General features: G+C 30.9%; 2 protein-coding genes across 2 annotated transcripts; both read right to left on the bottom strand.

Moving 5' to 3' along the window:
* Positions 1-9,399: 9,399 nt before the first annotated feature.
* On the bottom strand, positions 9,400-10,368 carry LOC107960669 (putative clathrin assembly protein At4g40080). Its single transcript, XM_016896973.2, has one exon. The coding sequence runs from the start codon at positions 10,366-10,368 to the stop codon at positions 9,400-9,402; it is 969 nt and encodes a 322-aa protein (XP_016752462.2).
* Positions 10,369-11,541: 1,173 nt separating this feature from the next.
* LOC107957792 (2-oxoglutarate-dependent dioxygenase 19) lies at positions 11,542-13,358 on the bottom strand. Its single transcript, XM_016893368.2, has 4 exons — positions 13,081-13,358; positions 12,742-12,977; positions 12,319-12,652; positions 11,542-12,220 (listed from the first exon to the last, which is right to left on the bottom strand). Exons 1-4 carry the CDS (start codon positions 13,300-13,302, stop codon positions 11,972-11,974), a joined length of 1,041 nt encoding a protein of 346 aa, XP_016748857.1. The 5' UTR covers positions 13,303-13,358; the 3' UTR covers positions 11,542-11,971.
* Between the last annotated feature and the right edge of the window lie 13,668 nt (positions 13,359-27,026).

Below are 27,026 nucleotides of genomic sequence, written 5' to 3'. Positions count from 1 at the left end.
TCCACCTAGGGTATCAGCTTAGAACAACTTGTAAGCTCGATTACTTATAATTTGCTGGATTGTACTATTTGCAGACAATCCCCCACTTACATTCAAATCAATTTAGAAATTAAATCTAAAAAATAAAATTCACATATAAGTCTGACAAAGATTAAAGTTTCTATGTATGAATTTTGAGTATTAAACAGATTATATTTTTGTAAAATTTTAAAGAAAATCACATAAATTTATCTGCAAGTGAAAGCATGCAATGCAACTATGACGTACATATTAAACTAAATTATTAAAATGAAATCTAGGGTTACTGTATATCCCTACTCTATATTCCTGTAAGAAAAAAATAAAGAAGGAAATAGAATTACGTGGGAATATTATGTGAGAGTGGTAGTACAACCAGAGTCAACAGAAAATGATAGGAAACGAGGGATGATGAATATCGAAATCGTCTGATTCGAATGGAACAAAGAACAAGTTGTGGGGGTAAATAGGAGCCGTACACGTGGTCCAAAGCCCAACCACATGATTCTTGTCAGTGGCTCAGTCAGAGCAGTTGTAACGCAGCGAAACCGCGGTCCCTACCTAAAACCAGGGGCTACCGCCTCAATCTTCACCTTCTTATTACAACATCACCGATTGCATTCCACACGATAACCAATCCCACAAATTTGTTCCTTTCATTTTTTTTTTAATGTTTGTCGGTCTATATTATATTTTGTCGATAAATTCGATGTTAAATACTAGGTTTTATTTACACTTCTTCAATTGTAGGAATATATGCTCCATTCGTTTTTTTATTTGGATTGGTTGGGATAAACCTGATAAAATAATGAATAAATAAAATAACGTAGAAATTTTAAAAATTAAATATAAATATTTAAATAGAAAAATCTATTTGAAGAGGATAAAAAATTGAGTAAAGATAATTTTTATAAATCAGCAAAAACGAAGAGTATAAAGATGGAGATAAAAATTAAACTCTAAAACACGAAAAACAAAACTCAAAAAATTTAAACACAAAATTTCTTGAAAGCTTATAAAAGTTAATACCTAAAAGTGTTATGGGTTATCTTTTTTAGGTTTGTACAATGCCTATTTATAAGCTAATTTCATAGGTTAAATATTCTAAAAATTGCATTAATCAGAGTTCGACTAGGGCAAATAATAAGAATTTGACTAGAAGAAGAAAATAGAGAAATTTGCATGACACATCACCACGTCCCCTATCGTGTCATCGTGACGTCATTTCTACTTCTCCCCTATTTTCGTCGTCACAACGTCACTATCTGTTTGTGCCTTAATTTGACTAAAATGCGAGACATACTCCACAAATCTCCATCTTGACTCGTATTTCTAGAACGCCTTCTTTGCTAAAGCCCACCACAGACCTATCTCGAACTTTGTAGGATATTAATTGAGTCGAAGTTGTGCTTGAACTTTGAAGCTGGAAGAATTCTAGACTTCGACTTGTGCACTACCAAATCAAAATTGACCCATGTCTAATTTACACGAATACAATGCCAAATCTTTTCAAAACCTGCACCAAAAAGAAAACCTCTCTTATACAAAATGGTCATACCTTTTTCCCTACTATGACCAAGTTGCCTTCGCTTCAAACGAGTTGACTTCAACTCCTTAACAGACGAGGGACGTCCTGTTTTACCGATCATCGTTGATCCTTCCAGAACATAAAGATTGCCATTTTTTTACCTTTCATCAAAATGAGAGGCCCACGAGATACCTTAATACTGTTTGACTCGAATTTAGTTCTTGAACCCTTCGAGTCCAAATTTCCCAAGGAGATGAGATTTCTCTTTAAATCATGTACATACCTAACACTTGGCAGTGTCCTAATTGTCTCGTCGTCCATTCTGATTTGAACAGTACCAATATCGAATACCTTACTGGGTGAATCATTCCTCATAAACACAACTCCACCTTCAACTGAACTGTATGTGGAGAATTAGTCCCTGTTGGGAGACATGTGGAAAAAACACCCCAAATTTAGGATTCACTCGGACTTAAGCTTAGAGCTTTCGCTTGTTGACCCAAACAAGAAATCATCACTCTTGTCATCGGTTAAATTCGCACCAACTAAATATCCTTTGTTGCTCCCAAAAACCCTTTTTATTTCGCAGTTTGCAACAATCTACCTTGACGTAACCTAACTTCTTACAATAGCAACATTTCTTGAATCGCTTCCTTGATATTACCAAAAACTGAGGCTTCGTATCTAACTTACTATTCGAACTAAACTCATTGTCAAGTTTGTCTTTACTCAATAGATGATCATTCACATCATCGAACGAGAGTTTATCTCTACCATAAACCAAAGTTTCCCCGAAAGACTTGTATGAAAGGGGTAAAGAGCACAATAATAGTATAGTTTGATCTTCTTCGTTAGTCTAAACCTCGACATTCTTTAAATAATTCAAAAGAGTAACAAATTGACAAATGTGACTTCTAAGGTGCTCACTTTCGTCCATGCGAAATGTGTATAGACGTTGTTTTAAGACCAACCGGCTAACTAGAGACATTGTCACATAAAGAGTTTTTAACCTTGTCCACAATATGGTTACCATTTTTTCCATCTACGCCTCCTGCAATAAATTATTCATGAGGCACAACTGAATTGCAGACAAGGCCTTCTCATCAAGCTCTTCCCATTCTGATTGTTCCATATTTGCAACATTCTTCCTTGTAATGACCTTTTGAAAACCATTCTGGACCAGTATTGTCGTCATCCGAACTTGTCACAGATTGAAATTTTTTATGGCATCGAACTTCTCAATGTCAAACATTGTTCCTACCATCTTTGAACGAGTTGAATGCGAAAATTGAACTAGCTTTGATAGAAACTTATTGGGGATAAACTATTGTAAACAATGAACAAGTAAAATAACTTAGAAGTGGAAAAGATCGAACACAAATATTTTGAGGAAAAATCCTCCGAAGAGGATAAAAAACCATGGATAAAGATAATTTCACTAAATTGGCAAAAAAAAGAAGAGTACAAAGATGGAGATAAAAACTAAACCTCGAAACCCGAAAAACTTAAACACAAAATTCTCTGAAAGCTTGTGAAAGCTAATACCTAAAAGTGTCATGGATTTTCTTTTCTAAGGTTGTAGAAGGACTATTTATAGGCTAATTTCACAGGTCAAATAGTCTTAAAATAATCTACATTAATTAGAGTTCGACTGGGACTAATAATCAATATTTGACTAGAAGAAGAAAATTGAGAAAATTACATGACATGTTGTCATGTCGCGACATCCCCTATTGTGTCATTGCGACGTCATTTCTGCTTTTCCCTTGTTTCCGTCGTTGCGATGCTGCTATCTATTTGTGTCTTAATGTTACCGAAATGTGAGGCATAATCCACAAGATTTTATAATTTTGGTAATAATATTTAATAATTTTGAATAGTATTTGTTTTGATTTTGATATTTTCCGTGCCGTTTCAATAAAAAACCGAGCTTGACAGTACTTTTCGAATGTAAAAGCTACGTTTGAAGAGTTTATGTAATAGCCCAAATTTTAGTGATGTCGAAAATTGTGGTTCGAGGCCACTAAATTTGGAAAATGAGCTCATAAATTTTATTATTTAATATTTATGAGTTTAATGTGGTTTTTAAAAGATTTTTGAATTAGTAAATTTGTGTTTATAAAAATTTATTAGGTCAATTAATTGAGAAAAAGAGATATCGAGACCTCGGTGTTATAAACTGAGTATAAATATTTTTATAAATATTTACAGAGTGTCAATATGGTGGTATAAAAGTTTCGTCAGAAAATTTTAACGTTTCAGTAGTCAATTAATTAAAAAAGGACTAAATTGAAAAAGGACTAAATTGAAAAAGGTGTAAAACTTGCTAAAGTGATTAAATAGCCTAATAGTAAATAAAGGAGGACTAAAAAGGGAAATATACCATCTTAAATGGCTGAGGCGGCATAACGTGAAAAAAATCAAAGATATTCATGTGATTAGGGACAAAATTGGAATTAAAATAAAGTTTATATGGCCAAATGTTATTTTAATAGTTTCTAGACATTTTCTTAATCAATTTTCTGTAAAAAAAACAGCCACTGAATAGGGTTTGAGCTGGTCTTTCATATTTTAGCTTCAAGTAAGTTCAATTCTTGCTTTTTCTTTGAAATTTTTATGTTTTGGACTTTTACAATTAGGTCCAACTTGTTATTTCATTAGTTTTTGATTCTGTTGTAAGTTTTGGAAGATACCGTTGATAAGTTCATATGACTTTATTTATTTTATGATGAAATTGAGAAGTTAATGGATATGTAAAGATACTTTATTAAAGAATTTTGAGTGAAATATTGATTTAGGGATAAAATTTAAAGTTGTTGAGTTTATGGAAAATTCTGAAATTTCATGGAATTCAAGGGTTGTTATTGTTATATATGAAAATATTTAGGCTTGTTACAAGGATTAAATTGTATGAATTTTATTTTCCGAGCCTAGGGACGAAATCATCATTTATTAAAAGTTTAGGGGCAAAATGGTAATTTTTCCTAAAATATAAAATGGATTAAATTGAGTATGAAACTACATTAAATTGATGTTAAATTTAATTGTAAAGATCCGGTAGTCTGAATATGGAGTTAGAGCGAGGAAAGGAAAAAATGTCGAATTAATAGATTTTATGTACACGAACAACTATCGAGGTAAGTTCGTGTAACTTAACTATGTATGTTAATATGCTTAAATTGAATTGTATGAATGTGATGGTATATATATGTGTGTGATGATAAATAAATCATATATATATTATGAAATTAAAGATGTTCAATAAAGCCCAATAAATGATAATATTCCATAAATGGTAAGTCCCGGTTGAATAATGATTATCGATGGATAGTCGTGATTTCCCTATTGAAATGAGGTCCTGCACATGTTGCAGAAAGGATTTAGCTCGGACAAGTAATCCATTGATCTCATTATAGAAAGGATTTAGCATGGACTGGTAATCTTAATTGACTGGATTTAGCCTTGACTGGTAATCCATATTGGACTCTATAGGGAATTCTTTGTCATATAAAGGATTTAGCCTGGACTGGTAATCCGACAAAGCCCTTAGAGTATATGCTATACAAACAAAATTTAGCCCGGACTGGTAATCCGACAAAGCCCTTAGAGTATATGCTATACAAACAAAATTTAGCCTGGACTGGTAATTCTGCTGTATAATATGTGGCTCGAGAGTGTACCTAAAAGGTACTACTGTATATGAATTGACAGATTATGATTTGTACACTATGAGTGTACTACATGAGAATCCATCGATAATTTAAATAAATTCAACGGGCAAAGTTCTAATATGAGCAAATATGAAATTGAGATAAATAGTTATAGATTGAGACATGATATGTGAAAATATGAAAATATGTTACATGAAATGAATTATGGAAGTGTGAGATGTTTATATATGAACATGAAATGGTTTGATGAATACATTCATCTATGAGAATAGATTAGTACACCTTGAGTGTACTACCTGAGTGATTATCAATAGAGCAATTGATTATTGAGTAAAGTCTTGACATGAAATATATCGGAACTCGATATGAATTAATATAAAATATATCTGAAATACATGGAAATAATTTGTATATATGTTATGTGAATACATGTTGTGGAAAAACATGTGTGTATGAGAATCCAAATATTGATGAATTCATATATGTGTTTCTTGAAGTTTATATGAAATATGTGACTAACAAGGGTGATGAGAATGTGTGATAGGGCTTGTGAGATTAAATGGTTTGATTATGCCCCTTTATATTTATTTTGATGATGAATGATGGTAAGTTTTATTACTAATTTATACGGACTTACTAAGCATTATATGCTAACTCCGTTTTATTTTTCCCTGTCTTATAGTAAATCGGAATGCTCGCTGGATTGGAAGCTTGGCGGAGATCATTCACACTATCCAACAATTCATTCAGTGTATAAGGTAAAACAATTATAGTTATAATGGCATGTATAGGCTAATTCGACTAAATCTTGTTTTGTAAATTATGGTTTGAAACCTAGCCATTGGAATGACTAGTGATGATTGGTTTGGTATATTTATGAAATTATGATATGGTGATTATGTATGTGTTAGAATAGTCTGACTTTGAAAACTTACCAAAAATTGTGGAAATCGAATTAGAGGTTGAATAAAGAGTCTAGTTTTTTATAAAAGAAACAGTGTAAGAAACGGAGTTATAAATTATGAGATATAATAAATTTTGTGAGATAAGGTCAGAATGATTTTGAGTTCCTCTGTTCTGACTTTGGAAAAAAATTGAAAATTGTAAAAAAATAATTAGGGGTTCAAATTTATATGCTTAAATTTTTAATGAGTCTATTTTCAATAGAAGCAAACAGAAGCATCATCCAAACTCTATAATAAGAGATAATTAATTTTTAGTAAAGAAAGGTAGAAGCTGTCAAACAATAAAACAAGGGTAAATTTGAAGATTTTACTGTACTTATTGGCTAAACCATAAATTCTGAAAATTTTATGGTAGAAAGATATTTGAGTCTAGTTTCGGAAAAATCTAGTGGATCTTAATTTAGAAATCTGTAGCTCACGATATAAATAATTTAGTAACTATGGCTCAAGTGGAGAGTTTTGCTATGAACAGTAATTTACTCAAATTATCTGAAAATGTTCTGTAATTATCGGTAATGCTCCATAATCCTATTTTCAGCGTCGGATACGAGTTGGGGTGTTACAATTTAGATGGTTATTAAATGAATGTGATTATCTAAGGTGTCATAGTTTATTTATTGAGATGTTTTTGACTACTTAAATCAACAAAAGGGTTCATTCAAAGAGAAAGTAAGAGCTTTTTGAAACAAAGGAATTGAGAGTATAAAGAAGAAAATAATGCAAAATTTATTTGGGATTGAATTTAAATTCTTAGATTTACACTATAATGTTTTTGTTACCGGACTAAGAGATTAATATTTATACTTAGTCTTTGAGGTGTTTGAAATACTGCTTAATATGTGTTCATCAATTGCTATATTTAAGAGTTAATGTGTAAAATTACTCCTTTACTTTAAGTAGATATTGAGATTTATCACTAAGTTTTGACTTCGATTGAATTTTGTCATATAAGTTTAATTTAAAATATTTTGAAGACCAAATTTAGTATAAAAAAATATTTTCAATAATTTATTTAACATTTAACCATAATAAGTTAATATAATATTTAAAATTAATAAAAACAATTACTTTATAAAGAAAAAAATTATTTTTGTATTTGTTTTTTGCTTTTCAAGTTTGTTTTATAAAAAAATTAAGGTAATTTATTAAATTTTAATATTTTATAAATTAATTTTCTGTGTTTTTTTCTTGTTAATTTTTTTAAAAATTTTTGAAAGAATATGTTTGTTTTGCGTGATAAATTTTAAATAGCGTTTAAAGTTTTGTAGGTGCAATAAGAAGGGCCCACATAGCCCAAAAGCAGTGAAGTTTAATTAAATAGATGAGCCCAATTGTGTGCTGCTTACGAGCCGAGCATTCCGAAATGTTGGGCCTGAGTGGAATTTTAGGTATATTAGAAATACTTCAAATTTTCAATGGGAGGTGGGAGCTCCGTTGAATTTTCTTATAATTTAAGCTTGAATATATTTTAATTGTGATTGTTGTTATTCAAATATACTTACTAATCTACCTGCAATTATACTAAAATCAACAGACTGTTTTCATATTCACTTATCAAAATTCCCATTTTGTCACATTAAAAATCCAATTCAATTTCATTACTTCAAATCAATATAATCAATATTAATGAAGGAGAGTGATACGAATAAATAATTGTAAATGAAGACAAGAAAAAAAGTATATATTAAAAATGAATGGTTGGTTTAATATACTTTTCCTTGTATCTCTTTATAAATTATAGGTGAATTGTCTTATTTTCTGCTTAATCAAACTTCATACATGTCTTTAAACTAATTTCTTTTTTTCGCATTTAAATTAGAATTGATATTATTGAAACAACTTTACATTAATATTAATCCAGCTTGAATAGGACTATATTCTCTACTATTTTTTTCCTAATTGTAAAAGTTGTAAGCTCATTTTCAATTCGTCCACCATTTATTTCAATCTGTTGTATTTCTTAATCACTCGCCTTTTCATTAAGTCTTTAATATTATTGAACAAATATGGGTCCATACGCAATAACCATAATATTTATAAGAACCTCAAGTTGTAGCCTATTCAAGAATAGTTTAGGTTTAAATTATCGTTGCACAAAAAAATTCATAATATATATAAGCTGATCAAAATGCTTTTTACTTTCCATTAATAATTAATTTAGAATTATTAGTTTAAAAAAGTTTATCTAAAATAGAAGTAGTGATAATCATATATTTAGAAATAATTATAATTTAATAGAAATTGTGATAATATAATTTAATTTTGACGTTTTACAGAAAAGAAAAATACCTACAAAAAGTTGTACTAATTTTATTAATGCAAAATAGAGTTATTACTTGAATAGAATGTTAAATATCTTAATTATCACTTAATTAAGATTAGAGTTATATATTAATTAGAAATTAAGTTTAACTTTATAAGTAATATTTTGATAGTTAAGCATAATCAATCAAGTAACACCTACGAAAAATTACTTGTAAAAAAATAAAAAAATATTAGCATAAGTTAGAATTATATAAAAAAAGAATTGAACATTAAAACAATGGTTATTTGAAGAGGCAATATTAAATCACATTTGGAAAAAACAATCACACCGGAGAGAGATGAAGTAATAATATTATGATATTATTTTTTAAAAAAAATTAGGTTGGAATGGAACTGTTTTTATTTATTTGTTTGTTATTTATATGGTGTAGGGGATTTGATAATTAAATTAATATATTTTAATTATATTTAACAATTCAAATAAAAAATAAAAAAAATAATTAAAAATTAAACGCATATAATATTATAAACTAGTATATTAAAATTGTGAATTAAAACAATCAAATCTCGTAACTTTTTTTTAAGAAAAAAATAATTTTTCAAAAATATTTAGATTATAAATAACAATAATTAATCTCTTTATTACATACTCTTTAAAAAGTAAATAACTCACTATAAAATATAACCCATTTTAAATAAAACTCCGGTCATATAATTAAAAAATAAAATAAAGTAAACAACCCTCACACAACATTATTATTTTCAAGTCAGCAAAAATAATAAATGCCACACATGTACCCAAAAAAGAGAGAACCACGAAATGTATATGTCCTTGAAAGAACATCATTGTAATTTTTCCGAAAATAAAAGGGGTTATAGGAACCGGTCAAATAGACCCCAGCCAACCACCACTCAGTTCCACACCATATGCCAACCGGTTAACTAAACCTAGTCAACTCGCTCGACTCGTTCGTTGTAGTAATCTAACCACTAACGTCCTTTTGCCGTCATTTCCTCTATCTTTCATCACTGCCACAAGCTTTGCCTTTGTTTCCTTCACTAAATCCCACAACTCATCGTTCCTGTTTCTGTTTCTAAACAACAAAGATATTCCCTCCTTGCAATCCTCGAACTTGGTTAACGAATTCAGGAATTGAGTCCACTCGCTAGAACTCAAACTTATCATTCGCGCTTCGAGTTCCGCAACTCGAGTACCGATTTCACGCTGGACCAATCTGTAATCTTCGCCGATAGATCTTACAATCTCGTACACCAAACTTTTTCGTTGAAGATGAAGGGAATCGGGAAGGTCACCTACCTGGCATGCGAACTCAACGAGAGCATCGATATCATTTAGTAAATCCGAGTTCAACGAACTCGAGATATTGTCTTTTTCCTTACCGATAACATTCTTGGCACGTTTACTGTAAAGGTGACAACCTAAGACCTTGGAAACCACCAAGTTTTGTTCCAAGATGGCTGCGTACCATCGAACCCATTTGGACATTTCCCTTGTTTCTGGATCCAAATCGTCTCGAAACAACAACAACTTGAGGAAATTTCGACCCCCAAAGTACTCGTACATTGAGAGCTGGTCTTTCAAGATGAAGAACCCTTTCCCTATGATGTTATGGATGGTGTAGAGGCATTTTAGTGCAACCAACGCGTCGCTCGTGCTATGCAGTCTATCCATGAGAGCTTGGATACAAGAACATGCCTCGGTTTTTGATTCAAGGCCAAGGGAGATGACGGCTGCAATTCGATGGTTTGATGGTGGGGAGGAGGAGCCGTGGGTGGTGGCGCGTAGGATCACGCAACGAACGGCAGATTTGTGGGGCTTTGATGATAAGACGGTCTTGATCAATGAACCCTTATCTTTCAGGCTACCGCACACTATTCTTAGGTTTTTCCGATACCCCATTGAATTCAAGAAAAAATAACAAGAATGGAAGAGATAAGAGGATAAGATAACAGTTAGCTTTCATGGAAAAGGAGGTTAATTTATTGCAGTTACGAATGAATAAAGTAAAAAAACCAACGGTTCTTTTGTCAACTATCAAGCTTTTCGCTTCTAGAATGAGCTATATTTGGCATTTGGTCGCGGTAATTATCCGTCATATTTCCCGAAAAGAAAAATCTCTCCGTAACTGGATAGACAGGGATCCACGTGTTTCTTGTATCGGCATTCATTAAGTCCAGTCAACTTTTTTCATTTTTGGATAGAAAAGTCCAATCCGCTAATTCTATACTACGTTATGGCGAGTAAACAACAAAATTCTATAATTATATGTGTATAAAAAATTAATATAGATAATAAAGTATAAATGTTTAAAGTTATCAGGCTTGCGTGATATAAAATAGAAAATTATATTTGTTTAAATAATATAATTTATTTTATAAAATAAGAATATTTTTATTATTATCCAATTGACATTTATATTTAATTGTCTCGTCATATAAACTCAATCAGTTAATATACAACAATATTATTTACTACCTAATCGTGATCTAGAAGTAAACGTAAGCTTTAGAGAGCATGGATGATACCCCCAACACTTCACCAGTCCAGTTAGAGGTGCTAATTAAACTCGCTTCACTGAAGCTTACTGGTGCTTATGGGGGAGTTTTGAGGGATGATAACCGTAGAGTGAAGATTCTTTTCTCAGGGCCTTTAGGAATGTTGGAAACTATTGATGCAGAACTTGAAGCTATTAAGGTGGCATTGGAACTTGTCTCGCTTGCTGATTGGAAAGATTATGTGAGGATGTTACTTGAATCAGATTCTCAAACGACGGTATCATTTTGTCATAATCCGGCATCTCGAGTTCGACCTTAGAAACTGAGGGCAGTGTTGGTTGCCATTTCATCTGTTCAGTTCTGTTATATACCAAGAGAGATGAATTGTTGGGCTGATGCTTTGGCCAAGACATGCGTTGACAGAACTTCGATGTTCAAGGTTTGTTGGTGAATTTTGTTTGCTTATGATTTACTTATGTGTTTTGTATCATGACCCCTTATGGTTATTTGTTCTTACTGCCATAGCGATGCTTGTTTCTGTGTTCTGTATATAGTTATTGATTTTAGGGCATAATTAAAAATAATCATGATTTCTTTTTGATGATCCTTATCTAACAATTTAGTCACAAAAGCATGGTTCAACAAAATATTATATACCATCTATATAAAGACAATAATTTTTGCAAGTGATACAGCAGGATAATTATTTTTTGAACCAATCATTTAGGTACAATTACCATGGTTGACTCGAGCAACATAGCACCAATTAACTTTTTCCTTTTTTTTATGAATTAAAATAAGGCACACGTGATGTTGACGAAATGATGAACACGGTGACTAGAACGATATCATATTGAAAGGCGGAGGCGATCCAAGCTGGATTTTCCACTGAGACTTTTACTCGGTTGTAGCTCCACACCAATTAACTTTTTCCTTTTTCTATGATTTAAAATAAGGCACACGTTATATTAAGTGACGAAATGATGAACACAGTGACTAGAACGAGATCACATCGAAAAGCGGAGGCGATCCAAGCAGGATTTTCCACTGAGACTTTTACTCTGTTGTAGCTCCAAGTAGTTCCTATACGTGATACCTAGATATGCTTGGCCGGCGTCGTCCGCCACCAGCTCCTTTGCTCGGCTTACGGGGGTGTCAAGCGGTGGGCCATGTGCAGTTCCAATGGATATCCTCGTGGATTTGTTGTTCACCACAGCTCTGTGCACCACGCTTTTATACTTGCCGTTAGTCAGTATCTGAAATCAACAGTGCAAAAGGGTAGGGATCCATTTTTCAATCAATAACGTCTTAATCAACTATCAAAAACCTTACAAGAAAGGAAACCCATAAGTACCTCCATGTGATCGCCTGTGTTGACGAGGAAGGAGTTGGGAAGGGGATTGATAAGAACCCATTTTCCTTTGTGCATCACTTGAAGGCCTTGAATCCCATTTTGCATGAGGATTGTGAGGAGCCCGTGATCAGAGTGCGGGGGTAGACCCATTGCAAGCTCAGGTTGTGGGCAAGGAGGATACATATTCGCAACGAACAGCTGATGAGACTCCGAAGATTCCACTCCCAGTTTCTCATTTATGTACCTTTCTTCCAGTCCCAGGCTTTCAGATATCCCTCTAAGCAGCTCACTTGCCATTTCTCGAGTCTTTTCGCAGTATTCCCGCAGAACCTTGCTGTTAAGCAAAGAAGCAAAAAGAAACATCTCCCGGTTCATGAGTTGGCAAAGATTAAAAAACAAAAAAAGTAATGGAGCATGAAGTACCTGAAGCCATAAGGTTTGGAAGGAGCATTGAAATGGGGATGAACGTGAATCTTGAGATAATCCCTCCAAAGAAGAGTCTTATCCACATTAGCATTGAAACTGGTTCCACACCTTATAGGATCAAACAGCTTCTTCCCTGCATACTGTTTCTTTTCGTCCCCTCTTAAATCGAAGAAACTTTCAGTTTCCCTTACCATTTCGTCTCTCAATGTCTCCGCCACTCCATGATTTATTACCTGCTCAAAACAATAAGATAACACACGCTAAGACCTTTCATCTGTACGTAAGAGAAAACATACATACATACATATACATATGTAATTGAACCGATCAGTTTACCATGAAGAATCCCCAGTCCAAGCATGCATTGCCGAGTTGAGTAATGGTTTTGGATCGTTGATGAGGATCATGAGATGTGAGCAGAGAGAAATCTATGATGGGGACTGTTTCTTCTGGCTCCATGAGCAAACAATGACGATCAGATTCTGTATTACCGAAGATATAGTTGGAAGGAAGTGAAGTGAGGCTTACTGACTCAACTAGTTCTTTTACAGAAAACATTTTTCAGTTTCAGATGAGTTGATATAACTAAAAATCTCAAGGCTAAGATATGTTTGTATTTTGTGAGTGATTCACTTCCCGTTTGGCTTCTTATATAGACCATGAAAAGATGTTGGTAGTGACTACTTGATAAGAATCAAGTAAGAGAAACCTTATCTCGTGGCCACATTTAAGGTAAGTTTAATGAATGAATAATAATATATAATAATTAAATAAATATTAATAAATTTATTTAAACATAATTAAATATTAATAACAACTATTAAAAATAAATATTAATAACTCTCAAATTTAAAATATTAAATTTAAGAGTTTATAGTGTCGGATTTATAATCTGAGGCTTCAAAATTTAGCATTTATTTAAAATTAACTAATTTTAAAAAAAAATTATCAATATTTATTTATAAGTTCTACACTATTTTATATTTTATTTAATGATGGTGTATGACGTTATTATTCATTAATAGCGAATAAAATTTGTACTAGAGTACATTAAATATTCTACATTATTTTTATTCGAGATAATATAGTGACACATATTTTAGTTTTTATTTTTGAATATGTTAAATATAGATATTATTTTGTCAATAATTATAGATATTGTTATATTAACTTGATATGTTTATTTTTACATTTCTAAAAGTAAAAAACATTAGCCAATAAATAATTCGGTGACAAAGAATTTGTATTATTATTTAGTGTCGAATTGAGACTAAATCAATCAAGAAAATTACTTAAATAATTTTACGTATTTGCAAAAAAAATATTTTATTATGAGAATATTTTTATTTTTTTCTTATTTGTAAAAAAAGATAAAAAAAATTCAAGTGTAAATAATATTTTTAAATATAAATTAATACATGATTATAAAACGAAAAATAACACAAATATGATACAAATGTATAAAATTTTCATGATAAAAAATGAAAAAAAATAATAAAAACTATAAAATAAATAACATGAATTATTTACCTGAATTACCTGAAAAAGTAATTTAAAGGTAATAATTAGTTGTCTAATGACCAACCTCCTCAAATTATAATCTGATCAATCTCAAACAAAAGAATAACATTTAATTTTTAAGAATTAAGTTTAATGTTGTACAAAATTTTGTCTTTAATTTTTAAGAATCAAGTGTAACATTTAATTTTATGTTGTTAGTTAAAAAAAAGTAAATAATCTCACATTGTCTAGAAACAAACTACAAATGGGTTATGAGTCTATATAGATCCATATCCCATATTGCTTAAGAAAATAAGAGAAATGAAACTTGAGATCTATATATAGACTTGTTTTATAAATTTTATTTTTACAAGAGATGACACGAAAAGATATTGGGGGTAGTAAGCATTTCCAATTGGAAGTATTTTATTGTCAAAAGTATTTTCCTGTCATTACACTAAAAATGCTTTTAGTTTAAAGACATTTTCTTACAAATTTATTGAAAACACTTTCAGCTGGAAATGTTTCGTTATTTCGATTTAATATTAAAATTTTTTTTAAAAAATAACTTAATTTAATATTTAAAAAAAACCGTGATTTTTAAAAATTTACTCCATCTCTTAAATATAGAATGATAGAACAGGTTACTAAATTTTAGTGTAAAAAATTTATTGCATTTTACAGAATTCGTATTGTAATGATATTTTCAAGGCGGTAATAGATTGATAGTAATTTGGGATAGATAATTTTTTCCACAAATTAATAGTTTTCTGGTAGAACTGAAACAATTGGCTCACCTCGACTTATTGATGGGATGCTCTAATGTGCTACGAAATTCCGCATTAAGCAATTGGACTGCCTTGCTTTTCATAGATAAAGTACTAAATTTGATTAAATAAAGGCAAACGATTCAAAGGCTAATGATGATATGACTACCATATATTATAATCCAACTTTGGTTGTGGTTTATCTTTGCATATTATTATTATTCTTATTTTGTGGAGAATTCTTAATATTAGGTGGAGAACACAAATGAAGTGAAATATATATAAGAAAAATGAAAAGAAAGACTGAACCAAATCTCATAAAATTGATTGTAGCGCAACGTGTAGGGTTGGAAGAGGCTTAATGCATCAATCTGTATTTAAAGTATATTGTATTTCTTGCTTAGTTTTTCTTTTTTCAGATTAGAATATAAAATATAAATCCTTAAACGGTTCAATCTTTTTACCTTTTTGAAAAAAAAAAAAAACTTCCGGCTAATAAAATCTTACCAAGTTAAAAAAAAATTTCCATCTCATTAACCTACGTGAAATTATCGTGTAAGTACCTTGAATTTGAATAAAAAAATTAATTTCTTTTTCATTAAATAAAAACCAATAAATTAAATTAAATTCCCATAACAATTTCAAAAAATGGTTTCTCAATTTCTCATTTCTTTTCTCACATTTTCTTCATCTTCTTTAAAGTTAAGGTTTTGCCCGCCGGAAAGAATCATCTATGGAAAGAATCATCCATATGCTTTCATCTCTTGGTCCACTTATTTGAAGTAAGATTTAGTACTAAAGGTTGTCCAATGTCCACCAGAACTTTGAAATAGCACACAGGTTCCATGGGTAGCGTATGATATTGTAGATAGAAGTCGCCTATGAAATAATTTATTTTTCAGTGGTATCGAAAATAATAATTTTGGAATCATAAGTTCAACGAGTAAGTTCGTATAAATTAATATTTAAATTACACAAGTCACTAATAATATTATATTAAATTTTGATTTGATGAATTTTAACTAATATTAAATTAATGGTTAGTATGAGTGGTTGTTCCGAAAGTCAAGTGATTTCAAAAAATGAGGTATCGGGACCCCGTTTCTGTAAACCGAGCTCGTGAATATTTTTATTAAATATTTACAGAGCTGTGTTATAGGTGAATTGAAGTTTGGTCCAGTAATTTTGACAATTGGTTGCTTAATTAAGGTAAAATGATTAAATTGAAAAAGAGGTAAAAATTAATCGCTCTAGATTTAAAATAGTAAAGGGACCAAAATGGCGATTAGACCATGATAAAAAATTTCAAGACGTGGATATGATTAATCCACTAGCTATTAGGCTATTTGCTCATTTAGTCCTAATTAGTTTAGGGTTAAAATTGAAATAAAATTTAATTAACTAATAATTTAAAATAATTGAAGGACCAATTGTGCAATTAAACCCTCATTAGATAATTAAACCATATACTTATATTATGGACATGATTTAGTAATTTTATAAGTTGTAATAAAAAGGGTAATTTAATAAATAGTTAAAATCAAAGAAATTAAATGATAATATGAACATTTTCTTTTCTTCTTCGAGGAAGAAAACCTGAATAGCCCTTGTTAGGGTTGGGAAAGCTTTGGTCAAGCTTTAATCTCCTTTTGGTAAGTGAAATTTCACCCATTTTTAGTAATTTTTATGTTTTTGAACTTGTATTAGCTTAATCTAGCTAACTCGAGGACCAATTCGTAAAACTATCAAATGTTATAAATTTTTCCGTTGGAGATTTGAGTTTTTTCTTGAATGTTTGTGGACGATTATTAAGTTTTGGTGTTAGATTGCACTATTTTGTAAAGTAATTTTTGATGATTTTAACGTTAAAGAACTAAATTGTTAAAGATAATTAATTACAAGGATTTGTTGTGAAATAAAAGCAAATAGGAGCTGTAGAGAGGCCCTAAGAGATTCGGTCAAGGTGGGTTTAAAATAAAAATGGTTAATTTGTATGTTTAGGGCCTAGGGACTAAATTTAATAAAAGTGAAATGTTGAGGGTAAATTTGTAAATTTTCAAAAAGAACTTAATTGCATGAGATTATTTAATTTTTCTGCTGATATAGTTAATTTAATGAAATTATTATTTTAGATCAAGAAAGTTTTGGGAGTGGCAAAAAAGAGAATAGTAGAATAGTTTCTGTACTTTCGTTGTCACAGCAAATTAGTCTTGTAAGTTCACTCGATTTAAATCTAATACTTTTAATTGCATTTTTGGATGAAATAATTTGTTGCGACTTGGATATTATGTTATGTATACATATGAAATTTGGATGAGAAATCATTATAGCATTGAATATTGTTGAAATCTCTTGAGTTGATAAACGTAGGATAGAGTACGATTGGCATGCCAATAGACTATTTTGTATGTGGCACGAGATTGATATGAAATGTAATAATGACTCCGTATATCTTTTGTTTACTGAAAATACTAAAGTCTTGCATTTGTCGCGGACTATCGTGTCATATTTCAATGTTTTTCTGGTGTGTTACCGGGGGCAGACGTTAGCCTACGAGCTAGGCACTTGACGCCAAGGTGTGTTATCAGTTGGATTAGCTCGTATGAGCATTTGGCTTGTTCTCGGGTGGTTAACCGTGTACTCTTATCCGTGCATCTTTCATTAGGCGTTGATTATTAATTCACTTTAATGCTTGAGTATTTTTTACTTGTTGTTAACTGTGATTGATAGGAATTTTGTTATTAGTCTTGTGATTAGAACTCTATTCATTAATCTATTATTTGAATTATTGTGTTTAAATTCGGTAAGTTATATCGTTTTATCGACGAACTTACTAAGCTTTAAGTAAGTTTACTCATATTCTTGTTTCCTTTATAGACTACGTTTTGTGAAACCAAGAGATTGAGTCAACTCAAAAAATCATACTATTCGAAAACTTACACCTAATTAAACCCTTGTAAATCAATCCTTTAATTAACATTCATAAAAACATTTTTAACCACCAAAATATATTTTATCACTTATTTTTCATGGGTATCCCAATTTCTATTGTTAGTTTAATGTTGAGACTTGTCTCCGTCCATTCTTTTATGTTTTTTCTCGGCATTCCCGTTGTCTTTTTTACACTATTTTTTTGTCTTTTTGCCAAAGTTTTGGGCACAATATAAATGTTTACAAATTAACCGTCCTCATTTTTAAACGCGGGAATTCAGCCTAAGAGTCTTCAACAGCAAAATGGACCCACAAAATTATGTTTATGTTTATGTTGCTTGCATAAAGTACTAACAATTTGGTCAATGGACCCATATTTAGAGTTTCCTTTTTCTAAATGGACTTGTCTGTGACTACAACCTCATTCCTTTATTGTTCCACACATATCACGCGTTTCACGCATATTTCAATTACTCAGAAGTTCTAATCATACTCAACTCTATTCCAGCAGGTGCGAAATTAGAAAAATATTTTGGGTTAAATTTAAATTATAATTTTTATAATAAAAAATATATAAATATTTATAGGCTATATTTTTATATTTTTTAAAAGATTAAATCAAATTTTATATTTTTAGGAAAGTCAATATATAATTTTACATTTATTAATTTAATAAAAGAAATTAAAAACAAGTTCATTCATTTAAATAAATGAACACAATGTTTGTGATTGAAATAAATAATTTATATGTAATAATTAATTTAAGAAAGTAATCCTCTAATGATGACAATATATGTAACTGAGATTTCATTTTAATTATTATTATTTAAAATTTGGTTTTAATTTATAATTAAATAATAATTCCTGTTATTGTTATCTTCACTTACATAATTTTAACTAATAATCAAAATAATTATTGTAAATTTATAAATAATATATACCTTTGAAATAATATTGTTTCAAATATTTATTAGTTTTATAAAATTAAAAGATGTTTTAAATTCTTAAAAATTTTATCAATTTTATAGAACCTTTTTATAGCAAAGTGTGTAACGTCATGAATTAATAAATTAAGTCTCCATATCTCTTGAAATCTAAGACCTTCTAATATATGATACTAGTTTGTATATTTGTACAATGCAAGATTTTGATTATGATATTTGTAAAATAAATCTTCCTTATTTGTGTGTAAACTCTTTCAAAATGATGTAAAAATTTTATTATTTCAAAATGTTTGATTTAGTGAGAATTAATTAACCACCGACATAAATAATTATATTAAAATATAGGTAAAAAATTTACAAATTGAAAGGAACATTTTTAAAATATTTTATCTCATTTTTAGAATTTAATAAAATATATACCCGTTAAATATGATACGAAACAGTATTTGCAAGTTTAATATTTTTTAAGGGAGTAATTAATATTGAGTTTATTTAAATAAAAGTTGGTGGTATATTTCAAAACTGGTTTCTAAATATATGTTTTATGAATATTGACTTTGATCTGATGATTTTAATGTGAAATATGACATTAAATTTGATTTTTTTAAAATTTTAAAATATGACAAGAAAAAGCCCTTGTTTTTTAAACATAATTCTTTTGTTACATTGTTATTAAATGATTTTTTTTTAAATTTTAAAATATTAGATCAATAAATTTAATATAAAATAACAAGTGGAGTTAAATTTTTAAATTTAAAAATGATTATTGTCATTTTTCGTGAAAAAACTTTTACTAAATCCGTCAAAATCATCATAGATTAGGGGCGAAACCAAGAGCAAGTAGCGGCCTCGACTCTCTTAAAATAAAAAAATTTTCATTTAAGTCATTTGTTTTAAAATTTTAAATTAGTAAAGATAAAATTACATTTTAACCCCCTAAAAATAATAAAAATTAATTTAATCTTTTAAAAATTATAAAAATAAAAACTATTAAAATATTAAAATTATATTTTTACTATAATATATATTATAATTTAATTTCGATTCTCCTTTAAAAAAATTTAACTTTCTCCCTATAATATGTCACATCAACCTAAGTCTCAAAAAATCATAAACAAATAGGTGTGCTTTACAATATATATATATATGTAATAATTGGTACTTTTGCTTTCAAAAAGAAAAATAATAATCTGTACTTGATTTCGACTTCACAGCTGATTATTTTGGCGGTGGAGAATTTTGTAACCGTTAGTACATAGTTTTCCACGAGTGCCACGTTTATAAACAAGTTACAACAAAGAGATCAGGAAAATATGAATGAAATTTATTAGGAGGGTCCATTTTTATGTTGGATATACCACGTCTTGTCCCCATCTAAAACCAGCTTTGTACCTTTGATTTAATTTTGAAAGACAATGACATTTTCTTGGATAATCTTGAAATGATTTAAAATTTTGAATCAATTAAATTTAAATTATTATCAAATTTTGAATTTAATTGATCTTGAGTTCCATCACATCTTTTAAAATGTACAATGATTAATTATTTAAGTTTTTTTTTTGACGACTTCAAGTGAAATTTTAGAGGCTCAGTTTAGTTTACAACTATTCTTTTTGGTAATAGAAGCACTTATTAGAAAATATTAGCTAGCATTAACAACATTCATAATACCCATGGTATCATTAAGAAAAATTCTCTATAGATGTGCCAGAGGTCTTCCAAATTGTTCCATCCATAAGGGTTGACCATAAGCCAACTTCATCATGCCGTTCGCAAGCTGATTCGCCATTCGATACACATGTTTAAAGGATACTTCTCAAGGCCGATCACACATCGAGACCATATCTCATACTAATCACAATCTGTTGGAGATGACAGCTGCACAAAGAGAAAGAAACTCAAAACAACCTTTAAAAAATAAGAGATGGTAAAAAAGGTTTCTAAGAGTAATCTTATCAAACAGTCTATGGACACAAATAAGTTATAGTATATTTGGGAAGAACTGATGCATATTATTCAACTAAAGATCAGCCTCTTATATAGGCTTTACACAGCAGCAAATCTTAATAGAAAAATTTAGCACTAAATTATATCTCAACAAAAAATAGAAAAATAAGGAAAATAATAAATTGATGCACAACCCAATTAAATCTAAATTTAAAAAAAACGACTAACTTTGAATCATTCTCCAACACTCCCCCTTGATTCAAACTTGCACACACCAAGTAAGGTTCTAAAATAATAAAACTTCTCTTTAGACAATGACTTGGTCAGCACATCTGCCAGCTGATCTTGAGTGCTGCAATATTCCAATGTTATCTCCCCATTTGCAACCAGATCGCGTATAAAATGATAGCGAATGTCTACATGTTTCGTTCTATTATGGAATGTTGGATTTTTTGTCATGGTAATAGTTTCTTTGTTGTCACAAAATATTTCCATTGCTCCCTTTTGCTCATGTTAGAGATCTGCTAACACTCTTCTTAGCCAAATGGCTTGACAAGCTGCTGAGGTTGCTGCTATATACTCAGCTTCTGAAGTTGATAGTGCTGCTGTAGCTTATTTTTTTCGAACTCCAAGTGATCACTCCCGAACGTAGAGTGAAAACATTTGCTGAAATACTTCGTCTATCATCCAACTAACTTGCCCAATCACTGTCTATGAACCCACACCATCTGAAATTTGAAGATTTGGAGTACCAAACACCATACTCTAAAGTTCCTGCAATAAAACATAAAACTCTTTTTCAGCTCCATAATAAACTGTTGAAGGTTGTTGTATAAACTGAGAACTAACACTAACAGGGAATGCAATATTGGGCCTGGTGTGCGTCAAGTAGATTAAACCACCTACCAGGCTTCTGAACCTTTTTGCATCTGCCATTTCTCATTTATCTTCTTGCTGCAATTTCTCATTGATATTCATGGGTGTAGTTGCAGACTTGCAATTAAACATGCCAAACTTACTAAGAAGGTCCTTGGCATATTTTCTTTGTGAGATAAAAATACCATCTTCAGCATGATAAACTTCAAGACTAAGGAAATAATGCAGTAGACCCATATCCGACATCTCAAATTCATTGATCATTTGATATTTAAACTCATCCACAAGAAAGGTAGAAGGACTAGTATAAATGATATCATCAATATAAAGACAGACAATTATGAAATCATTACCTTCCTTTTTCACATACAAGGTGGGCTCGTTCTCACTTCTCACGTACCTTTTTTTTTTGGAAATACCCATCAATCTTGCTATACTATGCTCGAGGGGCTTGTTTCAATCCGTATAACGCATTTTTCAGCTAGTACACCTTCATTTCATTGCCCTTCTTTATGAAACCTTCCGGCTATGCTACATAAACCTCTTCTTGTAGATATCCATTAAGGAATGCTGACTTGACATCAAATTGATAAACAGGCCATTGCAATTGTGCAGCCAATGCTAGAACAAGCCTCACTGTTTCAAATCGAGCTACTAGAGAGAGTTTTTTTGAAATTAACACCATGTTGTTGTGCATAACCTTTCGCCACAAGACAAGCTTTGTGTTTCTGTACGCTTTCATCGGCAGCAAACTTTGTTTTGAACACCCACTTCAAGCCAATTGCACTTTTGTCTTTCGGTAAGTCTACCATTTCCCATGTTCCATTCTTCTCAATAGCTTTTATCTCTTCCTCCATTGCCATTTGCCACTCTTCTTTTTCGCCAGCTTCTTGATAATATATAGGATCTGAAACAGCAAGAGCAAACTGATAAGATGCATAAGTGTCATCAACATATTTCGGATTCGGCTTTCTGACTCTTGTTGATCTTCTAAGTGGGAGTTTCTCAGCTAAAGTCTCTTCAGGAATTGTAGCTCTTAGTGAGTTAGGAGGTGAACTTGCTGAATTTAAATCTTGTCTTTCATATTGTGAAACCTCAATCGGCATAGAAATTTGCTGATGTACCTGCTTTTTATTCCAATCCCAGCTTGCATTTTCATTAAAAACAACATTCCTGCTAATAATCACCTTGCCACTCAAAGGGTTGTAAAGCCTATATGCTTTGAATTGAGAGCAATAACCAACAAAGATGCATTTTACAGACTTTTCATCAAGCTTGCTTTGATTGTGTGAATCTACCAAAGAATAGGCAATACAACCAAATATTCTCAAATGGCTTACTGAAGGTTTCCTAGCACTCCACGCTTCATAAGGTATTCGGTTAAAAACCACCATTGTTGGAGACAAATTCAATAAATAAACAGCAACAACAACACTCTCAGCCCAAAACTTATCTGGCAACCCCTTAGATCTCAACAAACTTCTTGCCATTTCGACAATTGTTCGATTCTTACGTTTAGCCACACCGTTTTACTGCGGTGTATAAGGTGTTGTCAACTCTCTATGTATGCCCTGCTCCTCACAAAACTGGTTAAATTCATTAGACAAAAATTCTCCTCCTCTATCAATACTCAAAGCCTTGATACTTCTTCCACTTTGCTCTTCAATGAGTGCCTTGAACTTCTTAAAAGTCTCGAATGCTTCTGATTTGGAGTGAAGAAAATACACCCAACTCATACGGCTGCAATCATCTGTAAATAACAAAAAATAGTGACTTTCACCCAAGGATGCTGTCTTCATTGTAACACCTCTTGCCCGCATCCGACGCCGGGACAGGGTTCGAGGTGCTACCTAACTTTTACTAACACTTCTATACTAAATAGGGCCATGAAATCTCAAATAATTAAAATGAATTTATAATCCCATAATCAAAATAGGCCAACACATATGGTCAAAGCCAGATCACATACTCTAATATTTAAACTCCTATACATGCCATAGACTCAAAGTACTTGAAATCACTACACCAATAGCGTTAGCTTGACAGTGTGATAATATCTCCGACGAACTCCAACCCGAACAAACCTGGAAACCCTAGAGAACATGGAAAAGAAGGGGGTAAGCTTTCGCTTAGTAAGTTCATATGAAAACAATAAGCAACTCATTAACTTGTTTTATCAATGTTTACAACATATTCTCAAGTTTACGACAAGCTGTCTTCCTACACAACAGTCACTGAATTATTTATATCTGGAGCTACGAAACTCCGAATTAAGTTCCATAAATTTTCCCTGAAATTAGACTCGTTTATCTTTCTTCCATAAAATTTTCAAAATTTTTGGTCGATCCATTTAGTACAGTTTATTAGTTAAAGTATTCCATGTTTTAGGGTATGACTACTCTGACCCCTGTACACTACGAACCGAATTTCTCCCTGTACAGAATTCCAATGACCATGCCGTTTGTTTCCCGTAAAAATAGACTCAATAAGGAATCTATGCATGTAAGGTATGACTCTTAATAATTTTTTTACAATTTATGGTGAATTTATAAAATCAGAACAGGGGATCTCAAATTCATTCAGACCCTGTTTTACAAGAATTCAAATATCACACAATATAGAATTCTTTTTCTTATCCTGTTTCTTTCATGTGAAAAAAGACTCATTAAGATTTAATCCCATACTTTATTCTGCCTCTAACTCATTTTTCACTATTTTTAGTGTATTTTCAAAGTTACACTACTGCAGTAACTCAAATCTGTCAAGGCTAAGTTACTCATTCATGATCATTGTTCACAAAATTAATACAACATCATTTCATCCATCATGGTAAGAACACATATTATGCATCATAGATCATCACATATCAAGGCATTCTCATAGGCTTAGTATACATACTTGCACAACTCGTAACATAACTCAAGTGCATACTCACCAATGACTTACCTCATTGGGACCATCATCAACTCTTTCCTTGGATTACCCGTTGAACACTTGGAATACTAATTGGATACTCGGAAAAGCCTTTGCACATAAGTGCCTCAATTGTAGCTAAAGCTACCTCATATCTCATGACATTTCAATGCTCACTCTCGAGCTAGTCATCTAGACTCATAATTCCTAGAGACATGTCACTCGTATCCTATTCTATTCCAAATGTTCAAACGGGATTTTTCCTCGTCTATTAAGGCTTTGTCTTATCATATTTCTATTAATCACATACACATTAGTATTTGTACAATTCATGTAATGATAACATTTAAATACATGTATAACATGGTATTGTTTACATACGAACTTACCTCAATACCACAAAGGTAAAAAAAAGACGTAATTATCCCTTAATCGATTTCTTTCCGTTCTAGGTCCAAATCTCGATTTTCATCATCTAAAACATCACATTCAACTTATTAAAACAATGTACTGATCAAATTAGTCCATTGACACACTTGGGCTATTTTTACAATTTTGCCCCTATATTTTACCAAAATTGCCAAATTACCCCTAGGCTCGTAAAATAATTTTTATCATGTTTCTTTACTCTTTGAGTCTAGATGAACCATTTTTATAACTATAGCAACTCATAATTTCAACTATTTCACACATTTTACAACTCATTTTACAACTTAGCAATCTAGCCCCTTTTAAGGTGTTTTCATGCAATTTCTTTCACAAAAGTTGTTTATTAGACAACTAGAACTCATAATCTTCCATAAAAACACAACAAACAACACATTTACTCTCATGGAAAAACCCTAGACTCTTCATCATTTTGCACAATAGTCCCCTCTTATGAAAGCTCATGCTTTAGGGGTTACAAAAATGTAAAAATCTTCAAGAAAGACATTAAAATCACTTACTTGCTAAGCCTCAAAGTTGCTGAAAATATGAAGCTTTCAAAACCCATTTCTTGGCTGGAAAAATCGGTGGAAAGAAGATGAAAAAGGGATGATATCATCCTATTTTTATTTTATTACCTATTTGGTCAAAAGTCACCTAATATCCCATAAATTTTGGCTTTTTTAAAAATTTTGTCTCCCCTTGGCCGGCCACACACTTAAAAAGGGTCCAATTGCCCTTTAAAGGCCTCCAATTTTAGTTCTCTAGTCTATTAACACCTTTAGGCACTAAAATACAACTTTTACCTTCTACGCGATTTAGTCCTTTTTCGAAATTGGACTAGAAATCGCTAAAGTTAACTTACCAAAATTTACATGCACTTATAAAATTATATTATAACACATAAAATAATACTAAAATATTTTTCTCTAGCCTCGGAATAGTGGTCCCGAAACTACTGTTTCGACTAGGCCCAAAATCGGGCTGTTACATTTCTTCCCCCCTTTAGGGATTTTCGTCCCCGAAAATCTTAGTAGCGACTAGGTTAGTCCTCTTATTGAATTATGTCCATATAAACATTAGTTCATCAATAACAATTGTAATTCATTACTGCTTTGACATCGATCTACAAAATCACTTTCTTATCTTAAAACAAATACATAAACATTTCTACAAGTATACACATACATCTCATTTTCTTGATTTCATAAGCAATAATCACTTAATTGAATTTATACTTGCATTTCAAACACATATAAATCACATATTAACATGTATAATGCATAACATCAACTCACATATTCATAACCCACATTTTCATTCATGTATAAGCTGCAACCTGGCCGAAAGTATACATATTCTCAAACATCCCAATGAATATCTTTTATAACTTTATCACATCTCAATATTCAACTTAACTCATTTCCAAAAGAAAAGTCAACTTCCACGTACCTGAACATTTAGTTCATTTAGCACATTCAATCATAGTTAACGTTACCCGTATACAGTCGATTAGGCATAAAGCTTAATATAACACACTAGCATGAGATTTATTCTAGCGCATAACTTGTATATCCAAAATTATCAGCATTCATCAAAAATTCTTACAAACTTTCGAATGTCAAAACTTAATCAAAATAACTTCTTGAACAAGATTAACAAAATAGTGTCCATTCAGCAATAGCACATATAACTTCATATACCGAGAATCTCATAGACTAAATCCATAACACATTTTCAACTAAGCACTTAAGTGTACATATAACGTAAATCCATTCCTTAACAACATATCCACCATTTTTTTACGCATCCACTTATAACAAAATTACAGCCGAAACAATAATCAATCGTCAATTTATATCTATTAATCCCCAATTCAAACTCAAATACCAAATATCAGTATCTAATTAAAATTCAACATCTAACTTCAATTCTACTTCCTAACATTTGTCAATTTAAAGAGCGTCGTACTTGTCTG

The sequence above is a fragment of the Gossypium hirsutum genome, chromosome A05 (genome assembly GCF_007990345.1).
Source record: "Gossypium hirsutum isolate 1008001.06 chromosome A05, Gossypium_hirsutum_v2.1, whole genome shotgun sequence".
In the NCBI taxonomy this organism is placed as follows: Eukaryota; Viridiplantae; Streptophyta; class Magnoliopsida; order Malvales; family Malvaceae; genus Gossypium; species Gossypium hirsutum.
The sequence above is the reverse complement of the archived record's forward strand: the minus strand, read 5'-3'. Positions and strand labels throughout refer to the sequence as shown.